The sequence below is a fragment of the Olea europaea genome, chromosome 14 (genome assembly GCF_002742605.1).
Source record: "Olea europaea var. sylvestris chromosome 14, O_europaea_v1, whole genome shotgun sequence".
In the NCBI taxonomy this organism is placed as follows: domain Eukaryota; kingdom Viridiplantae; phylum Streptophyta; class Magnoliopsida; order Lamiales; family Oleaceae; genus Olea; species Olea europaea.
Genome location: NC_036250.1, coordinates 711,525 through 728,250, shown reverse-complemented (window position 1 = coordinate 728,250; position 16,726 = coordinate 711,525). Strand labels below are relative to the sequence as shown.

Here is a 16,726-nt window from a genome sequence, read left to right as displayed (position 1 = left end):
AGCGGTAGAAGGAGGGCCCCAATTGTGAAAAATAGCCCCATTCCCCCTCTCCACAAAATCAAAGAACAATGAGTCGTAGTTCCAGTTTCGAAAATCCATCTCATACCTATCCTCATGAAATAATACTCCGCCAAGTTCTCCAAAATGACAAGACCAAAAATGACTGCCATGAGGGAAGCCTTGGAAAAATTAACAAATGCAATGGGAAGATTGGAACGGAGTCAAGCCCACCTGTCCCCACCAGATACCGAGGTAGAAACCTCTGCAAGAACAAGGGCAAGACGTCCCCCAACCAGGAGGACTCTCCACTTTTCAAAAGAAGAATCCTCAAAAACCCGAACTGACGAAGTAAGGAGTAAGGATCCCGCGGGAAAAAGGACTGGCAGTCCGTTCGACAGGTTGGGAACCCAGCACTAGCTAACTCCTACACATGGACAAGTTGAATCCGACCTCATACGTCATCTGGAACAAGTAGAACCAGAACTGAGCGCACTAAAAAGACACATCGCTGACCTGGAGGCAAAAAAAGAAGCGGCACTGAAGGCTACCTCACAAAGCGACATTCCTCATTTACAGAGGACGTCCTCATGGAACCATTAGCTGAAAAATTGAAGATTCCCCAGATGGTCGCATACAAAGGAGATGGGGATCCCCTCAGCCACCTTGACAAGTACACCTCATGGATAGAACTGCAAGGGGTCAGCGATGCCATCATGTGCCGGGCTTTTTCCCTAACCTTAGGAGACAAAGCACAAATATGGTTCAGAAGACTGCATCAGAGGTCGGTAAAAAGTTGGAACGATCTGGCCACAGCATTCTTGGCCCAGTTCATGGGCTCCAAAGCCAGAACCACGCCCAAGGTGTGGCTAGTAAGTATCAAACAGGGAAAAAGTGAATCCTTTAAAAGTTATCTGAGCAGATTCAGTAAATAATCCATGGAAGTGGAAAAGATATCTGATGACGCCGCACTTATGGTCGTACTGCCTGGATTGAGGCCCAAAACGAGATTTTGGTGGTCGAGACACAAGGATGACCCAAGAACTAATCATGAGTTCTTGAACCAAGCTGAGAAATACATTAGTGCTGAAGAAGCAACCTCCGACCAAGAGAAAACCAGATGTGATCCCGATCTCAGCAATACAGCGAAAGAGAATAAGTTTAATAACAGCCCCTAGTTCGAAAGGAAGAAGGACAGAAGAAAAAGAGATCGCCCTAAGGCCTAGCAATATAGTTTCAAGAGTACCACCCACTCAATGCTTCCTTGGAAGAGGTATTCATGCAAACTGGGAAGAAAGAGGCATTCCGTAGGTCGGTAGTCACGAAGTACAGGTAGGCAGGACACCAATAAAGACGATATTGTCAATATCACAAGATAGAAGGCCATGAGACTGACAGCTGTCGAGAATTGAATAAGGAAATTGAATCCTTAATTCACAGGGGTCGATTACAATAATTCATTGCCAAACTAAAATAAACAGACCGACCTCAGCCGCAACCGCCTTTGCGGCAGGGACCACCCGCAGGAGCTCAGCAGGCGATTCCTAATCGCAATCCACCCCCACATGCCAAAATCAAGATGATGGTTGGAGGAAACCAATACATCGAAGGATCCAGACAAGTAAGGCGAAGACAAGCCCAAAATGCACGAACCATGTCAAACTATGGGGAGCAGACCTCGCAGATCAGTACAGACCCTAAATGGTTCTGGTTCACGGAAGAAGATTCCCAAGGAATCCTCCAAGATCAAAGCGACGCTCTAGTGATCACCATGCCAGGTGCCGGGGTAAAAGTCCATCGAACATTGGTAGATAATGGAAGTTTGATCAACATACTGTACTTACGAACTCTGAGCCGGTTACAAATATCGGAGCGTTATCTTCAACCATACTCAAGAAAACTACAAGGGTTCTCTAGGGACCATATCGAAGCTCGAGGCCAAATAGTCCTTGTTGTAGAATTGGGTGAAGCTCCCCTCCAAAGAAGGATTCTGGCAGATTTCATGGTAGCCGACCTTCCATCCAACTATAACGCGATATTAGGACGACCCATATTGCACGAGTTAAAAGTCGCTAAATCGATCTATCATTATTGTATGAAGTTCCACACCCTCTACGGGATCGAAATAATTCGAGGGGACCAGGCTGGGGCTAGAGCGTGCAATATCGACCTGCCTAAACCACAGGTCAATATGTTAAGGGGCAGGGCAAACACACAAACCTGGGAAGCCAGACTGAAGTGGCCTATCATTGCGGATCTCTCCGAGATCGGCATAACTGAGAAGCATCTCCGGAAAACCACGAATGACCAATTATCCTTTGACGAAAAAGAGGCAGACCCACAGCCCTACCCCAGGGTTTTGGTAATCTCACTACCTATAGCAGGGGTAACCATCCCAAAAGTCTTGGTAGACACAGGGAGCGCTCTCAACATTCTCTTCAGCAAAACTTTCAAATGGATGGGTATACCCGCCAACTTTCTGAGGCTGTATTCAAACATGATCCTTGGATTAAACGGAGCCTTGACCATGGCCAAAGGATCGATCAAACTCAAAGTCAAGTCTGGATCGGTACCCCGTCAAGTTAAGACAAACTCCGAATTCGTTATGTTCGACACCCAGTTGCCTAATGACGTTGTCATGGGACAACGTCTGATATTCAGCCTGAGAGCAGCAGTGTCCCTATACCACTATTCAATTAAATTCTCCACACCCCATGGTGTGGGCGAAGTCAAAGGAAATACGAAACTCGCTGAGAGGTGTAAATTTAAAGCCTACGTCGACGATCAACACACCCTTCGAGGAGTGTCTATGGCTCATGTAGAGGATCCCGAGCTCAGTTCACTAGACCCGCGGTTCAAAATCGAAGGAGGAGAACCCGTAGAAGAACTGAAGGAAGTCCAAGTTTGTACTAACGACCCATCGAGAAAACTCAAAGTGGGGCGCGAGCTGCAGCCCTCTATCCGAAGTGAAATTGTGAACTTTCTCAAACAGAACCTCGATGTCTTCGTCTGGAACCATGGAGACATGGGGGGATGGACCCCAACATTGCATGCCACAAATTGCAAGTGGATCCCTCAGTTCGTCTGAAGCAACAAAAACGACGACCTCTAAATCCCGAAAGATATGAGGCGCTCAACAAGGAAGCGCAGAAACTATTGGGCAACGGTTTCCTTCGAAAGGCAAAGTATCCCAAGTGGGTTGCGAATCCGACGAAGATTGGAGGGTATGCATAGATTTCACCGACCTCAACAAAGCATGCCCTAAAGATAGTTTCTCCCTACCAAGAATAGATCAAATGGTGGACGCCACTGTGGGGCACGAATTACTCAGCTTCATAGGTGTGTACTCTAGATATAATCAGATACCGATGTACGGACCAGATCAGGAACATACCTCATTTGTCACTGACCGAGGTCTCTATTGCTACAAAGTAATGCCGTTTGGTCTCAAAAAAGCTGGGGCCACCTATCAACGACTTATGAATTCCATTTTCTCCCAACAGATCAGAAAAATAAGGGAAGTATATGTTGATGATATGTTGGTAAAAAGAACCAAAGCTAAAGATCATTGTCGACACCTGGCCGAGATGTTTGATATTTTGAGAAAAAATGGAATGAAACTGAACCCTAGGAAATGTGCCTTTGGGGTCAGCTCTGAAAAATTCCTAGGATACATTGTAAACAATCGAGGAATCGAAGCAAACCCTGAAAAAATAGGAGCTATTATCAAAATAGAGGCCCTAACCAAACCTAGGGAGGTGCAAAGTTTGACAGGGAGGATTGTTGTCCTCAATCGGTTTGTCTCTAAGTCTACGAACCGATGCACACCCTTCTTCGACACGCTAGGAGAAGGAAAGAAGTTCGAATGGACCAAAGAATGTCAAGAAGCCTTTAACGAGTTAAAAAAACAACTAACTCAACCCCCATTGCTCTCAAAGCCTAAGGCAGGCGAGACCCTAAAGATATACTTATCAATTTCAGAACACGCCGTCAGTGCCGTCCTAACTCGGAAAGAGAACGACGTCCAACACCCAGTCTATTACATCAGCAAGGCGCTCCACGAAGCCGAGATATGATACTCACCCGTAGAAAAACTGGAGTTCGCCTTGCATCAAAGGCCAAGGGCTCGCCGACTTTGTCTCCGAGTTCTGCAACGTACTTACTAATGAGCCATCAAAGGAGACTCCTTTGGCGCTTTATGTTGATGGATCATCTACCGGAGAGCGATCTAGGGCTGGCATTGTGTTAATCAGCCCAGAACAATGCATATTCTGTGAAGCCTTGCCATTTGACTTCAAAACATCGAATAATGAGGCCAAGTACGAAGCCTTCATTGCCGGAATGAGGATGGCCTTAGGGTTGGGAATTCACAACCTTATCATACACAGCGACTCCTAGCTAGTCGTAAATCAGATCAATGGTGTACATCAGGCGAAAGATGAAAGAATGGAAGATTACCTACGAGTCGCAAGGAAAGAGCTCGAAAACCTCAACGCCGTCCAAGTCAAGCAAATTCTTCGATCTCAAAATGGCCATGCTGACGCTCTGGCTCGTCTAGCCACCAGTGAGGGAATTGAAGAATTTGATAGCATCCCCGTGAGAAGAATATTACTATCGGACACTGAATTGGCCGAAGTAGCCCTCATGATGATAGATCCCAAACCAACCTGGCAGGACGAGATCATCGCATACTTAAAGATCGGGAAATGCCCTGAAAACTCGATAGATGCGAGAAAACTCCGAATTATATCGGCCAGATACACACTCATTGATAATGTCCTCTACAAGCGGGGATATTCTACACCGTTGTTGAGATGTTTAAAAGAAGAGGAAGCATAATACGCACTACGAGATGTTTACAAGGGAATATGTGGAAATCATTCCGGTGGACGATCCTTAGCCCACAAGATCCTATGTCAAAGATACTTCTGGCCCGCCATAAGATGAGACGCCCTCGAGTTTGTCAAAAGATGCGACAAATGCCAATGCATTGCCCCCATCATAAAAATCCCGCCATGCGAACTGAACCCGGTGACAGCATCTTGGCCCTTTGCAAAGTGGGGGGTCGACTTGATTGGACCTATGCCCACTGGAAAGGGAGGCGTGAAATTCACGATCGTTGTAGTAGATTACTTTACCAAATGGGTAGAGGTAAAGCCACTTGCAAAGATTACCGAGCAAACGCAGCTGACTTTCTGTGGAGATCTATCATTTGTAGGTTTGGCATACATCACTCTATCGTTACGGACAATGGAAAATAGTTTGACAATGCTCGCCTTTCATACTTCTGCGAATAGTTCGACATCAAGAAAAATTTCTCAACTTCGAACCATCCACAGACAAACGGCCAAGTTTAGGCCATCAACAAAATCATTAAACACACGTTGAAAGAAAAACTTGATGTGTTTAAAGGGGAATGGGCCGAAGAACTCCCCAATGTCCTGTGGTCTTATTGCACCATTACAAGGACAAGTATGGGAGAAACCCCGTTCTCACTAGCTTTCGGTGTGGAGGCTGTGATCCCATTGGAGGTCAACATTCTCTCACTTCGCACAACTGCCTATGACGAAGAAAAGAACCATATGACTCTTCGTATGGAACTCGACCTTGCTGAAGAGAAAGGAAGCAACGCTGAACTCAAGAACGCCGTTTACAAACAACGGAACACCAAGTACTATAATCAGAAAGTACGAAAAAGAGAATTCGAAGTAGGATCCCTAGTCCTACGAAAGGTATTCTTTGCCACAAGAGAGGCCGGCAATGGATGCCTAGGACAGAATTGGGAAGGTCCCTATCTAATAACAAAGATCCTGCCAAGAGGAGCGTATGAACTGGAAGACTTGGGAGGTAGACCTTTACCCCACCCTTGGAATGCAAAACACCTTAGGCAGTACTATCAGTAAAACGAGGAAGATCCATGATATGTGGACATTATCTGTAATAATGTTTGCATAAATAAAAAGGACTCCTTATTAAAAGTTTTGTTCTACGACTCTTAGTGAAAATTTCTCTTCAGAAATTCTCAAAAACCCTGCTCCATGTGCAGGCCGACCTAAGGTCATAAGTGCTACGACTCTTAATGGAAATTCCTCTTCAGGAATTCTCAAAAGCCTGGCTCCATGTGCAAGTGAAACTACGCTTGCAAATACTATTACCCTTAGTAGGAATTCCTTCTTATGTCATGATAAGCTCATTATGGAATTTTATTCAAAAATCATATAAAGGCAGGTAAGTCGATCTGATAATAATCAAGACATGTAGAAGTCATCAAACTTAACAAAACGAGTGATGCAAAGTGCTTACAAAACGACGATGTATTCGAATATCGTAACGTAAATAGTCACTACAAAACGCCATAAACAAATAGTATATAAAGATCTTCAGTCCTAAGAAGAGCTAGGGGGAGGGGCGCCTGTCCAGAGAGGATAATGTCCTCAGGAACAGCAGCAACATCTTCGTCAGCTGGAGAAACCCGAATTTCAGCTTTCTCAGTCAGTCGTTGAAGTGCTTTCTTCTGTTCCTCGACCGCCTCCTCAAGGAAAGCCACATTGAACCCAGATCTTTCCCTACAAATGTGCTTGACGACTTCTTCCAGGGCTACAACATAGGCATCTTGGGCTAAAGCATCAAATTCAGGAGATGACCTCCAGAGCTCGACCGCTCTTATAGCCTTTGCCTTAGCTTCTTTGGCTTTTTTGGTCGCCATCCTGCTTTGTCATTCACCTCTAGAACCATTCGCACTGCCTCCTTCACGGGGATTTGCTCCTCCTCAAACTTCTTTCGCCTTACGAGTGGCCTCCTCTCCCAAGACTCCCAGATTTCTAATCTCCTCTTGCAGCATCACCTCGGAATCTAGCCTGAAGTTTAGCTCAACACCCATCTTATTCAACCTATCTTTATAATCCTTCTCCTTCACAGTAAAGTTAGCCTTCTCCCTCTCGATAAAAGCTTAACGCCTGATCCTTAGCCTCCAACAACTCGTCAAGTTTGGTCCTCAGCTGATTCAAAGTTAAATAAACCTATTAGACACAATACACTATAAAACCCAAGTGCACAAGGTCAGATAATGTACCTTATCAGCTACCGCCATCATGTATAAGACAGATCGGTGGCTGTGGAGTTGGGCTGTGATAATGGCTTCCCCAAGTGGCATCTCGTTCAAAAAACTTTGCTCCCTATCATTCCAACTCCTAGTCAGGAGGTTGGCAAAATCACGCATGGGAAGGGCAAGGGTAGCCATTGTTTCCCTAGATGGAGACGGAGCCCAAAGGAAGTCTAACAATATTTCAGGTCGGTAGCCCACCAAGCCATCCACGATCGGCCTCTACAAATCTAGGCATCTCTCCTGAGGTCGGCTGGAGCTACTTATGGTAGCAGGAGAAATAGAAACAAGCATCATCGGAGTTGGTGATGGCATGGGAGAAAATACTAGAGTTGGACTAGGTGGATCCTCAAAGATCGACTGAGGAACCGAGGTCACAGTCGGCACAGAAGTACGATTTCTCTTCAAAGGAGGGACCTCCTCTTCGGTCTCCTCAGATCGGTTCTCTAACCGATCTGGAACCTCGGTCCGCTTTCCCTTAGTCGCCGCAGCTGCTTTAGTCGCCTTACATCCTAGCATTTCCTGGCGACAAACTAAAAATACATGTATAAAATTCTTAGTATTTTCATATAACTTCAGTAAAGGGAATAAAGCATTTTCAATTCTTACCTGGGCTAGCTTGGGCTAATGTAGAAGGCTCGCTGAAGTTTGACTTAAGGGGACGGTCGGAATCAAACCCGCTCTAAATAAGTTTGAATCAGAAATCACGTATCTATAAGACCTTTGTCTTTTTGGAAGGGCTCTTATAGCCTCAGCTCGTCTTTGAATATCTTTGGTCAAGGTCGCCTTCTTGTAATCTGCAAAACAAGACAAACACGATCAGTGAATTCCTCAATATCAACTCTAACTTAAGTATCAAGAGAGCGTTGCTTACACAAAGAATGGTAGAGTTTGGGAACAACATCTTCCCTATCCACCTCAGCAGGATGGAACTCCTAGTCCCTCGATACATAGAAAAATTCCTCTTTCCATTTCTTAATTGAAAAAGGAGTGTCTAGCACTAGGGAACCACCCGTCCTAGGTCTAACACTGGTATACCACCAGCAAGAATTCCTACTGTTCTATTTAAGAATTGAACTGCTCGACACTAAGCTCAGAATTTTCTAACTGGCTCCATAAAATCAGGGTGGCAATCAGAGTCCACCACCTGTTGGGGCACAACTGTGACGAAACTATACCCCAGTAGGAAAGAAACCTACGTATGACCCTAGGAATGGGGAGCCTAAGGCCAGCCTGTAAAATAGCAGAGTTTAAGGCCACGAATCCTATGGGAGGCTTATCAGCCCGGTTAGAAGGTTCAGGGATTATCATTAGGAAAAACTGCAGTAAAAGCCCCACACCTTTGAAACATTAGCAGACTTTCCTCAAACCTTTCATTTGTTGCAACCGTCATCCCTAACCTTTCCAAACGTTGCATATGAAGGCCCTTTGGATGGTTTCCGTCAAAAATTCCATCAGTTGACTATCAAAATAAACTTTGACCATTTTTTAATCAATTTTAAAAGGGTAAAATTGTACATTTCTAGTTACCACATTAAACAATTAAAAAAAACTTAAATAAAAAAACAAATAAAAGAAAGAAAAGAAAAATGGATCTTCTTCCCCACCCACCCCACTCCCTCAATCTAAAACCAGCAATAATAAATTCACCGCCACCGTCATATCCTGCCCTAATTGAAATATTGCTGTTGAAAAATTATCAAAATAGTTACCCTTTATATTGGACAAAATTGATAATCAACAGAAGAAGCAATATCTATTGCTCCATTCCCTGAAAGAGGTGTGCCCTGGACAATGATTCTTTCAAGAAGAAATTCTTTTTTTAACCAGCAATTGTCGATACTTCACATTCTTGCTGAAATTTCTCCCACATACAGGTCATAGTGAGACTATCCATGGATAAAGCTGAATTTGATGTTTCCAATGTTGAGAAGATCACTAGTTTGCTCTTTAACCACTATGAGAGCGAGGAAGAGGGAGTTCGGATGTGATTGCCGAATGTCTAGGAAAAATTGCCCTAATTGAACAAGAATAAGTTGGTAGAGGATCCTGATGGGGTTGGAGGGATCAAAAGCGACTTCATGGAGATTGGGGGAAGAAAAATTGCCCTAATTGAACCAGAAAAATTGCTGGTTTTGAATTAAGGGGGTGGGGTGGGGAAGAAGATCCATTTTTCTTTTTCTTTATTTTTATTTTTTGTTTTTTATTTAAGCTTTTTTTAATTGTTTAATGTGGTAAATAGAAAGGTACCATTTTACCCTTTTAAAATTGATTAAAAGATTATCAAAGTTTATTTTGATGGTTAATTGACGGATTTTTTTACGGAAACCATCCGAAGGAGCCTCACATGCAACGTTTGGAAAAGTTAGAGGTGACGGCTGCAACAAATGAAAGGTTTGGAAAAAGTCTGCTAATATTTCAAAGGTTTGGGGCTTCTACTGCAATTTTCCCTTATCATTATGACCGAGCTAGGAATACCATACTTGCCTCTCCAGCTCACCAGCATATCTCCCATTACGACAGACCTATAGGAGCTAGCTCCCCACTCCTTCTGGGCATTCTCCTCATTGCCTTCATGAGATTCTACCTCCTCACCACCCAAATCCTCCCTAATTCGCCCCATCTTCCTAGGTCAAGGTGCAGTAACTGGGTTAACTATCGAAAGGAGAATAGGGGTGAAGATCTCTCTACAACTAGATGACGAGTTGGAATTCGAAGGGACTGATTCTTCTTTTTGGTTTCCCCAGGAATGAACACTAGATTCGTCCGAACTCATATACAAACCGAGAAGAAAATGTGTATCGAAAGGACTAAGAAAAGATACAGAAGAATACCTGGGAACTGAAGAAAAAATTACCCCACTTAAGAATAAAGATGGACAGACTAAAAGATTTGTCTTGCTATCTTGGAGAGAAAAAGTCGCCTAAAGTAGGGTGAAATAGAGGCACAAAAGGAATTTAAAAGGTTGGAAGGAGACTTAATCCAAGCCGTTCGTCCAAAAGATGGAGGGAAAATTAATGGACCAGATAGGATCACCCTGAAACTTCCCAAAGAAGCCACCATGAGTGACGTACAGCTCATCCCCATCACAAACTCGACACTTGGCACTAGGGCGAGCTTTGGCTCGGCTCGGCTCGGGCCCAAAAAAAGCCCGTTGTGATTTACTCGAGCCGAGCCCGAGCCCAAAATTTCGGGCTCGCGAGCCGGCTCGGCTCGGCTCGGCTCGTTTACATCCCTAATTGACACATAGCCACCGGCCTCGTCAACCAATCATAAGAGAATTCGACAACCTTAGTTCCGAGCTCGAAACTGTAGCTGGTTTTGATTGATTTGATGTAATTTTGACTGAAAACATGTATAAATAATGAAGAAACAAAGAGAAACAAAGACCATGACATGATTATATTTTCCCAATCGATTTATGGGTCATTTAGTAATAATTCGCCCTTTTTATTCTTAAAGTTGGCTCAAGACCAGTTTTACAAATTTTGATGTCAAAAATCTCCAACCTTGAGTTGATTAGTAGTTGTGGTTTTTCTCGAATTAAACCAGTTTAAGGAGGTCCAAGGGTCGCCCGAAATATCCTACAAATTATCATTATAGGTAGAAAACGTAAGAACGATCCTTGTTCTCTACCCGTTAATAAGCTCACTACTAGGTCACAATCTAAGGCACGTGACAAATTTAATTCAAGAAATTATTATAATCTAGTTGGTGAAAAGGCTGACTAACAATTGGAAGAAGAAAATAGTACTCAATATATCAAACAAGTCGAACTCTTTGGACCAATGATTTTCTTAAAAACAATTGTTATCATGGAAAAAAAGTTGTCGTTGAAACAAAATGAGCATGCTTATGAAGTGGACAAGTTTTACTTAATGCTAATGTGTTTCTTAGAGTCCATTTGCTAGTGATTGCTATGCTTTTTCGAAGTTGACAAATAAGCAAATCACAAGTCATTAAAGTATCGTGGACAACTTCACGGGATAGGAACAACAAATTAGATATCGTAGTAATGGTAGAGTCGACTGCATAATAATTTGTCACTCTATACAAAAAATATTATTAGAGTTTTGGAGAAAAAGTGTGTCAACGAAAATTATTTATAGATTAATTATGTTATATAGTGATAATAACTGATTGTTTTACTCCGACTTTGATCATAACTAGTATTGGTGATATGAGTCCGATGTCTACCTTGTTGTACTTGGATAATGAACTCAATAGAAAGTCTCAATGAGGAATCCGCATGCTAGCTAGCATATTCGGATCGACTTACAAGGACCACTAGTTTTGCCATTTTTAAAGACCTTGTATGTTATTAGTTTAACAAGAGAGTCTGACCTCTCTATATTTGTATGATCCGACCTCTTTTAGAATCTGTTCGATAGTAATTATGAGAACTGACTTTTTGATCATTAGAGAGAAAAATGGATCTCATTTGTGAGTGAAAAAATAAAAAAAATGACGATTGAAATAGTGAAATAACGGTTAAAAAATTGATTTTTGGAGTGAAAAATTGCTATCAAACGGGAGCTAAATTTGTATGATCCATTTCACATCAATTTATTGATTGAACATCTACTTAATGCGGCTACATACTTTTAGGGAGTTAGAAAACTTTATCATGCTAATTTAATCTTTTATGTTTATTATTTGTAAGTTACCAATGAATTTGATATTACATCTTCAATAAAAAAAATATAAATGCGAGGATGATACTTCGAAGTATATAGTTCGAACTTCGAAATTAGGACGATTGGAAATAAACAAGTTAGTCTAGATAGAAGGTTCCTATATATAAGGAACGAGAGTCTTATAAATATTTTATGATATTTTGTATTAATTTTTAGATAGTGAAAATATTAAATTATCTTAATAGAACGAGATTGGTTTCATGAAATTTTATTAAATGTTAGAAGTTATTAATTATTGAGGTATTAACTAGTTAGAGAGTTAAGACAGTATTACAAAATAAACCACTAAAAAACTACAGGAAATGGTATTCAATTAAGTTTAATCAATATATTAAATAGTAAATTAATTTGGTTTTCAAGAAACACGACATAGACAACAATTTTCGTTAGTACCTATTAAATCTTTAATTTTAAAATAAAATAAAATATCTGTACTTATAAATTCGGATATTAAAAAGTGATCCATTAATTTATTAAATAAAACAAAGTATTAGTATTCTCATTATCTAATTTTAAATCTAATTGTATGAGCATCGATATATAAATTTTTGTATAAAGTATAATTTTATATTTATCTCAAATATTTAAAAAAAGGAAAATTTATTATAAATAAAACATACAAATAATTGTTATAAATATATTTTTAAATTCAGCGAAATGATATGTTTCCGCACGTTCTCAAATTCAAAATTTTTTAATTATGTTCATTTTTTCAATTTAGCCCTCGTGTGATGTTAATATTTGAGAAGTGATTTAGTAAAAAAGTGATTTCTTTTTTTTTTTTTGGAAAATGTAGAGTTAAAATGTAGGAGAACTATAGATTCACATATAAAATTATTTTATAGAAAGAATGTGATTGAAAAAAATTAATTGAAAAAATCACTTTCAAACAAGGGCTTAATGTCGCTAGCGATGAGATTCAAAAAAAGGATAAAATTAAGATAGAAAATTCAAACAAGTAGTTTAAAGCATGTTTGGGAATGATTTTGAGAATTGATTTTTTGATCGTTAGGAAAAAAGTGGGGTCCACCTGTGAGAGAAGAAGTCAAATATGACGGTTAGAATAGTGAAATAACGGTCAAAAAATCAATTTTTTAAGGAAAAAATTACTCCCAAACAGGCCTTAATTTCAACCTCATACTATACATAATATGTGGCAAAATTTGACATGGCACGTGTATGGTGCTGATGTAAATATACGTATTTGCTTAGCATATACTACATTCAAAAACATTTATATTATCCTTTTATTCTAATTTTTTACAGTCAGCTGCGCTAAATCCTACGTTTCGACCAACAAGATCAAATTCTACCCATTGATTTTGTTGATGGTAATTGCCAAAAATGTTACTTGAAGTACCAAGTAGTGACGACCGTCCGATGCCTATGCAGTTGACCCCACCTCCTACGTCATCCAAAATCCTTTCCTTATTTATCAAAATATATACACCATTTTCAAATTGAAAAACCATATCCCCAATCAACCTCCCGATCTCAATAGGGTTTCCGTCAAAGCACATATCCAATGATCCTCCATGCATGTCCCCTTGCTTTAGTCGTCGACCCGCCACTGTCACAATTTCATCTCTTACCTATTAAGGTAAAATCACACGTCGCTTAAATTAAAAACGAATATTTAACTAATAAAGGATTGAGGCAATCTTCCCAACAAAGTTGAAGTTTTAAATAGAAACTTGTAATGGTATTAAGATCCACTAATCTCAACCTTACCATCAAATTTTAATATTGACGTTTTGAACGGTAAAATTCTCGTTCGCTATAAATTTGAAATAATAATAATAATAATAATAATAGCATTTTTTTTACCTTAGAGTATGCCTCATCCACTAAAAATGTGTACTGGGTTCCGGAGTCAATCATCGTTTGGCCTGAACCACCAGAATCCGGCCGGAAAACTGATACCGGTTTGTTCAATTTCTTTCCGCCGATCATTATCCCCGTCATGGGAAGAGTGTATGCCAAAGGATCGAAATTTGGCATGCTTTGTATTTGAGGAAAAGACAGAAGATTGGCATATTTAAATGAATGTGAATTTGGATTCTCTCCAAGGTAAAATGTTCCGGTCGGTGTAATCCTCGGAGTTCCTTGTCGGAGTGGCACGCAGTAAGAGAATTTTGAGACTTTAGCTTGGGAGGGAAACGATAGCCGCCCAAGATTCATTCCCAGAATACCCTGAGGCTCGCTGGAGCTGGTGGTGCAACCAAGAACCAATGGAGGAGTAATTAGGGAAGGTGACAATATGAATTTCTCTGTGATGAGATTGCCCTCTGCTAAAGTCCCATCCGCATAGAAGTATGAATAGTGGCATAAATTGTTCACACAAGAAGTTGGAAGGGTAAAATCGGGATTTCGTGGCATGCAAAGTGGGCTGTTGCATGGGAGGTTAGAGAAGGAAGAAGATAGAGAAGGATCAAACGACGTCGTTGGGGACATTCTTGGTAACTTTCTTTGGCATTGAGTCCATGAAAGTTGGCTGCCTGTGTCCAACACCATTGGTAGAGTCTGTGGTGGGGTCCCAATTGGGAGAGAAACAATCAGAGCCATTGAGTACCTGAATGATGATTTATAGTTTATCAACGGTGATGATGAGACTGCACCATTTGATCTTTGATGGCCATGTCCTTTTGGTAATGACACAAGAGAAGAAAATTTATTTCTTCTTGGGAAGAATAAGTGCTGTGAGAGAGAGGGACGGACGAGAGGGAAAAGGAGAGAGAAACCGAGTGATTTTCACCCGTCGTGTTCTTCAGTGTCGCGTTTCTTGTTTCTATTTCTGTACAACCCAGATTGAGAAAATTCAAAAACACCAGACATAATAGAAAGAGAGAATTGTAGAACGCCATGAAATAGTTATAGCGAGAGAGAGGAGGCCCTGGGGTGGAGGAGGTGTGTGGTGGTTTTATAGCGGGGTTGGCCTTGAAATGTGGAGGTGACTCTGGTTAGGGGTGGTTGGTATTTTGTACAGCCAAAAAAATGAGGAGTTTCTTACATTCTTAAAGTTTGAGTGGTGTTTTCTAAGGTTTCGACAGTTAAGGATACATCGTCTAATGTTGTAAAGTGATTTGTACCGGTACAGCATGTTTGTCTTTTAAGCTAAGACTCATAAATAAGCTAAGATATAATATAATTTTTATTTATTTATTTTTAAATTTTTTTTTTTTGGTTATGAGTAGGCAGGGATCATCGTCAAAATAAATAACTTAATATGAAATTTGACTACGTAAAATTGCTAGCTTTTGCATGACAGCGTGTTAAGATGAAACGATAATATAATTAACTTGTCTAAATGTTACGTGTTTCAATTACAAAAGAAAATATCATATTTCTAGGGTTTTTAGGAAAGAACATATTACACAATCAACTTTTTTTTTTTTTTGGTTATGAGTAGGCAGGGATCATCGTCAAAATAAATAACTTAATATGAAATTTGACTACGTAAAATTGCTAGCTTTTGCATGACAGCGTGTTAAGATGAAACGATAATATAATTAACTTGTCTAAATGTTACGTGTTTCAATTACAAAAGAAAATATCATATTTCTAGGGTTTTTAGGAAAGAACATATTACACAATCAACTATCAATAGCTTTAAAATTAGCGTGTAGTTAATTTCATAACTGGTCATTGAAGTTTGTACAAAATTTAAAGTTGGTTTTAAAGTAATTTTTTTACTCATTTAGTCACTAAAATTAGTTAGCTTTATACCATTAGCTTTTAAAGTGTTTCTTTTCTTTTCTTTTCTTTTTTTTTTTTTGGGGGATTCAGTAGTCACTAAAGTTAATTAATGTCATATTTTGAACGGTAAAATTCTCGTTCGCTATAAATTTGAAATAATAATAATAATAATAATAATAGCATTTTTTTTACCTTAGAGTATGCCTCATCCACTAAAAATGTGTACTGGGTTCCGGAGTCAATCATCGTTTGGCCTGAACCACCAGAATCCGGCCGGAAAACTGATACCGGTTTGTTCAATTTCTTTCCGCCGATCATTATCCCCGTCATGGGAAGAGTGTATGCCAAAGGATCGAAATTTGGCATGCTTTGTATTTGAGGAAAAGACAGAAGATTGACATATTTAAATGAATGTGAATTTGGATTCTCTCCAAGGTAAAATGTTCCGGTCGGTGTAATCCTCGGAGTTCCTTGTCGGAGTGGCACGCAGTAAGAGAATTTTGAGACTTTAGCTTGGGAGGGAAACGATAGCCGCCCAAGATTCATTCCCAGAATACCCTGAGGCTCGCTGGAGCTGGTGGTGCAACCAAGAACCAATGGAGGAGTAATTAGGGAAGGTGACAATATGAATTTCTCTGTGATGAGATTGCCCTCTGCTAAAGTCCCATCCGCATAGAAGTATGAATAGTGGCATAAATTGTTCACACAAGAAGTTGGAAGGGTAAAATCGGGATTTCGTGGCATGCAAAGTGGGCTGTTGCATGGGAGGTTAGAGAAGGAAGAAGATAGAGAAGGATCAAACGACGTCGTTGGGGACATTCTTGGTAACTTTCTTTGGCATTGAGTCCATGAAAGTTGGCTGCCTGTGTCCAACACCATTGGTAGAGTCTGTGGTGGGGTCCCAATTGGGAGAGAAACAATCAGAGCCATTGAGTACCTGAATGATGATTTATAGTTTATCAACGGTGATGATGAGACTGCACCATTTGATCTTTGATGGCCATGTCCTTTTGGTAATGACACAAGAGAAGAAGATTGAATTTCTTCTTGGGAAGAATAAGTGCTGTGAGAGAGAGGGACGGACGAGAGGGAAAAGGAGAGAGAAACCGAGTGATTTTCACCCGTCGTGTTCTTCAGTGTCGCGTTTCTTGTTTCTATTTCTGTACAACCCAGATTGAGAAAATTCAAAAACACGAGACATAATAGAAAGAGAGAATTGTAGAACGCCATGAAA

General features: G+C 40.5%; 2 protein-coding genes across 2 annotated transcripts; both read right to left on the bottom strand.

Moving 5' to 3' along the window:
* Nucleotides 1-12,991: 12,991 nt before the first annotated feature.
* LOC111409700 (aspartic proteinase PCS1-like) lies at nucleotides 12,992-14,921 on the bottom strand. The gene is made up of 3 exons (XM_023039714.1): nucleotides 14,886-14,921; nucleotides 13,624-14,493; nucleotides 12,992-13,388 (listed from the first exon to the last, which is right to left on the bottom strand). Exons 1-3 carry the CDS (start codon nucleotides 14,919-14,921, stop codon nucleotides 13,044-13,046), a joined length of 1,251 nt encoding a protein of 416 aa, XP_022895482.1. The 3' UTR covers nucleotides 12,992-13,043.
* Nucleotides 14,922-15,594: 673 nt separating this feature from the next.
* LOC111409699 (aspartic proteinase PCS1-like) lies at nucleotides 15,595-16,722 on the bottom strand. The gene has a single exon (XM_023039713.1). The coding sequence runs from the start codon at nucleotides 16,720-16,722 to the stop codon at nucleotides 15,595-15,597; it is 1,128 nt and encodes a 375-aa protein (XP_022895481.1).
* Nucleotides 16,723-16,726: the final 4 nt, after the last annotated feature.

Bases quoted from the DNA above. Each gene is read 5' to 3' on its own strand.
- LOC111409699 (XM_023039713.1), bottom strand. From the start codon at position 16,722: ATGGCGTTCTACAATTCTCTCTTTCTATTATGTCTCGTGTTTTTGAAT.
- LOC111409700 (XM_023039714.1), bottom strand. From the start codon at position 14,921: ATGAGTCTTAGCTTAAAAGACAAACATGCTGTACCG. The intron at 14,494-14,885 runs GTACAAATCACT...TCTCTCTCACAG, and splicing joins AAGACAAACATGCTGTACCG to CACTTATTCTTCCCAAGAAG. The intron at 13,389-13,623 runs GTAAAAAAAATG...TTACCTTAATAG, and splicing joins TGGATGAGGCATACTCTAAG to GTAAGAGATGAAATTGTGAC.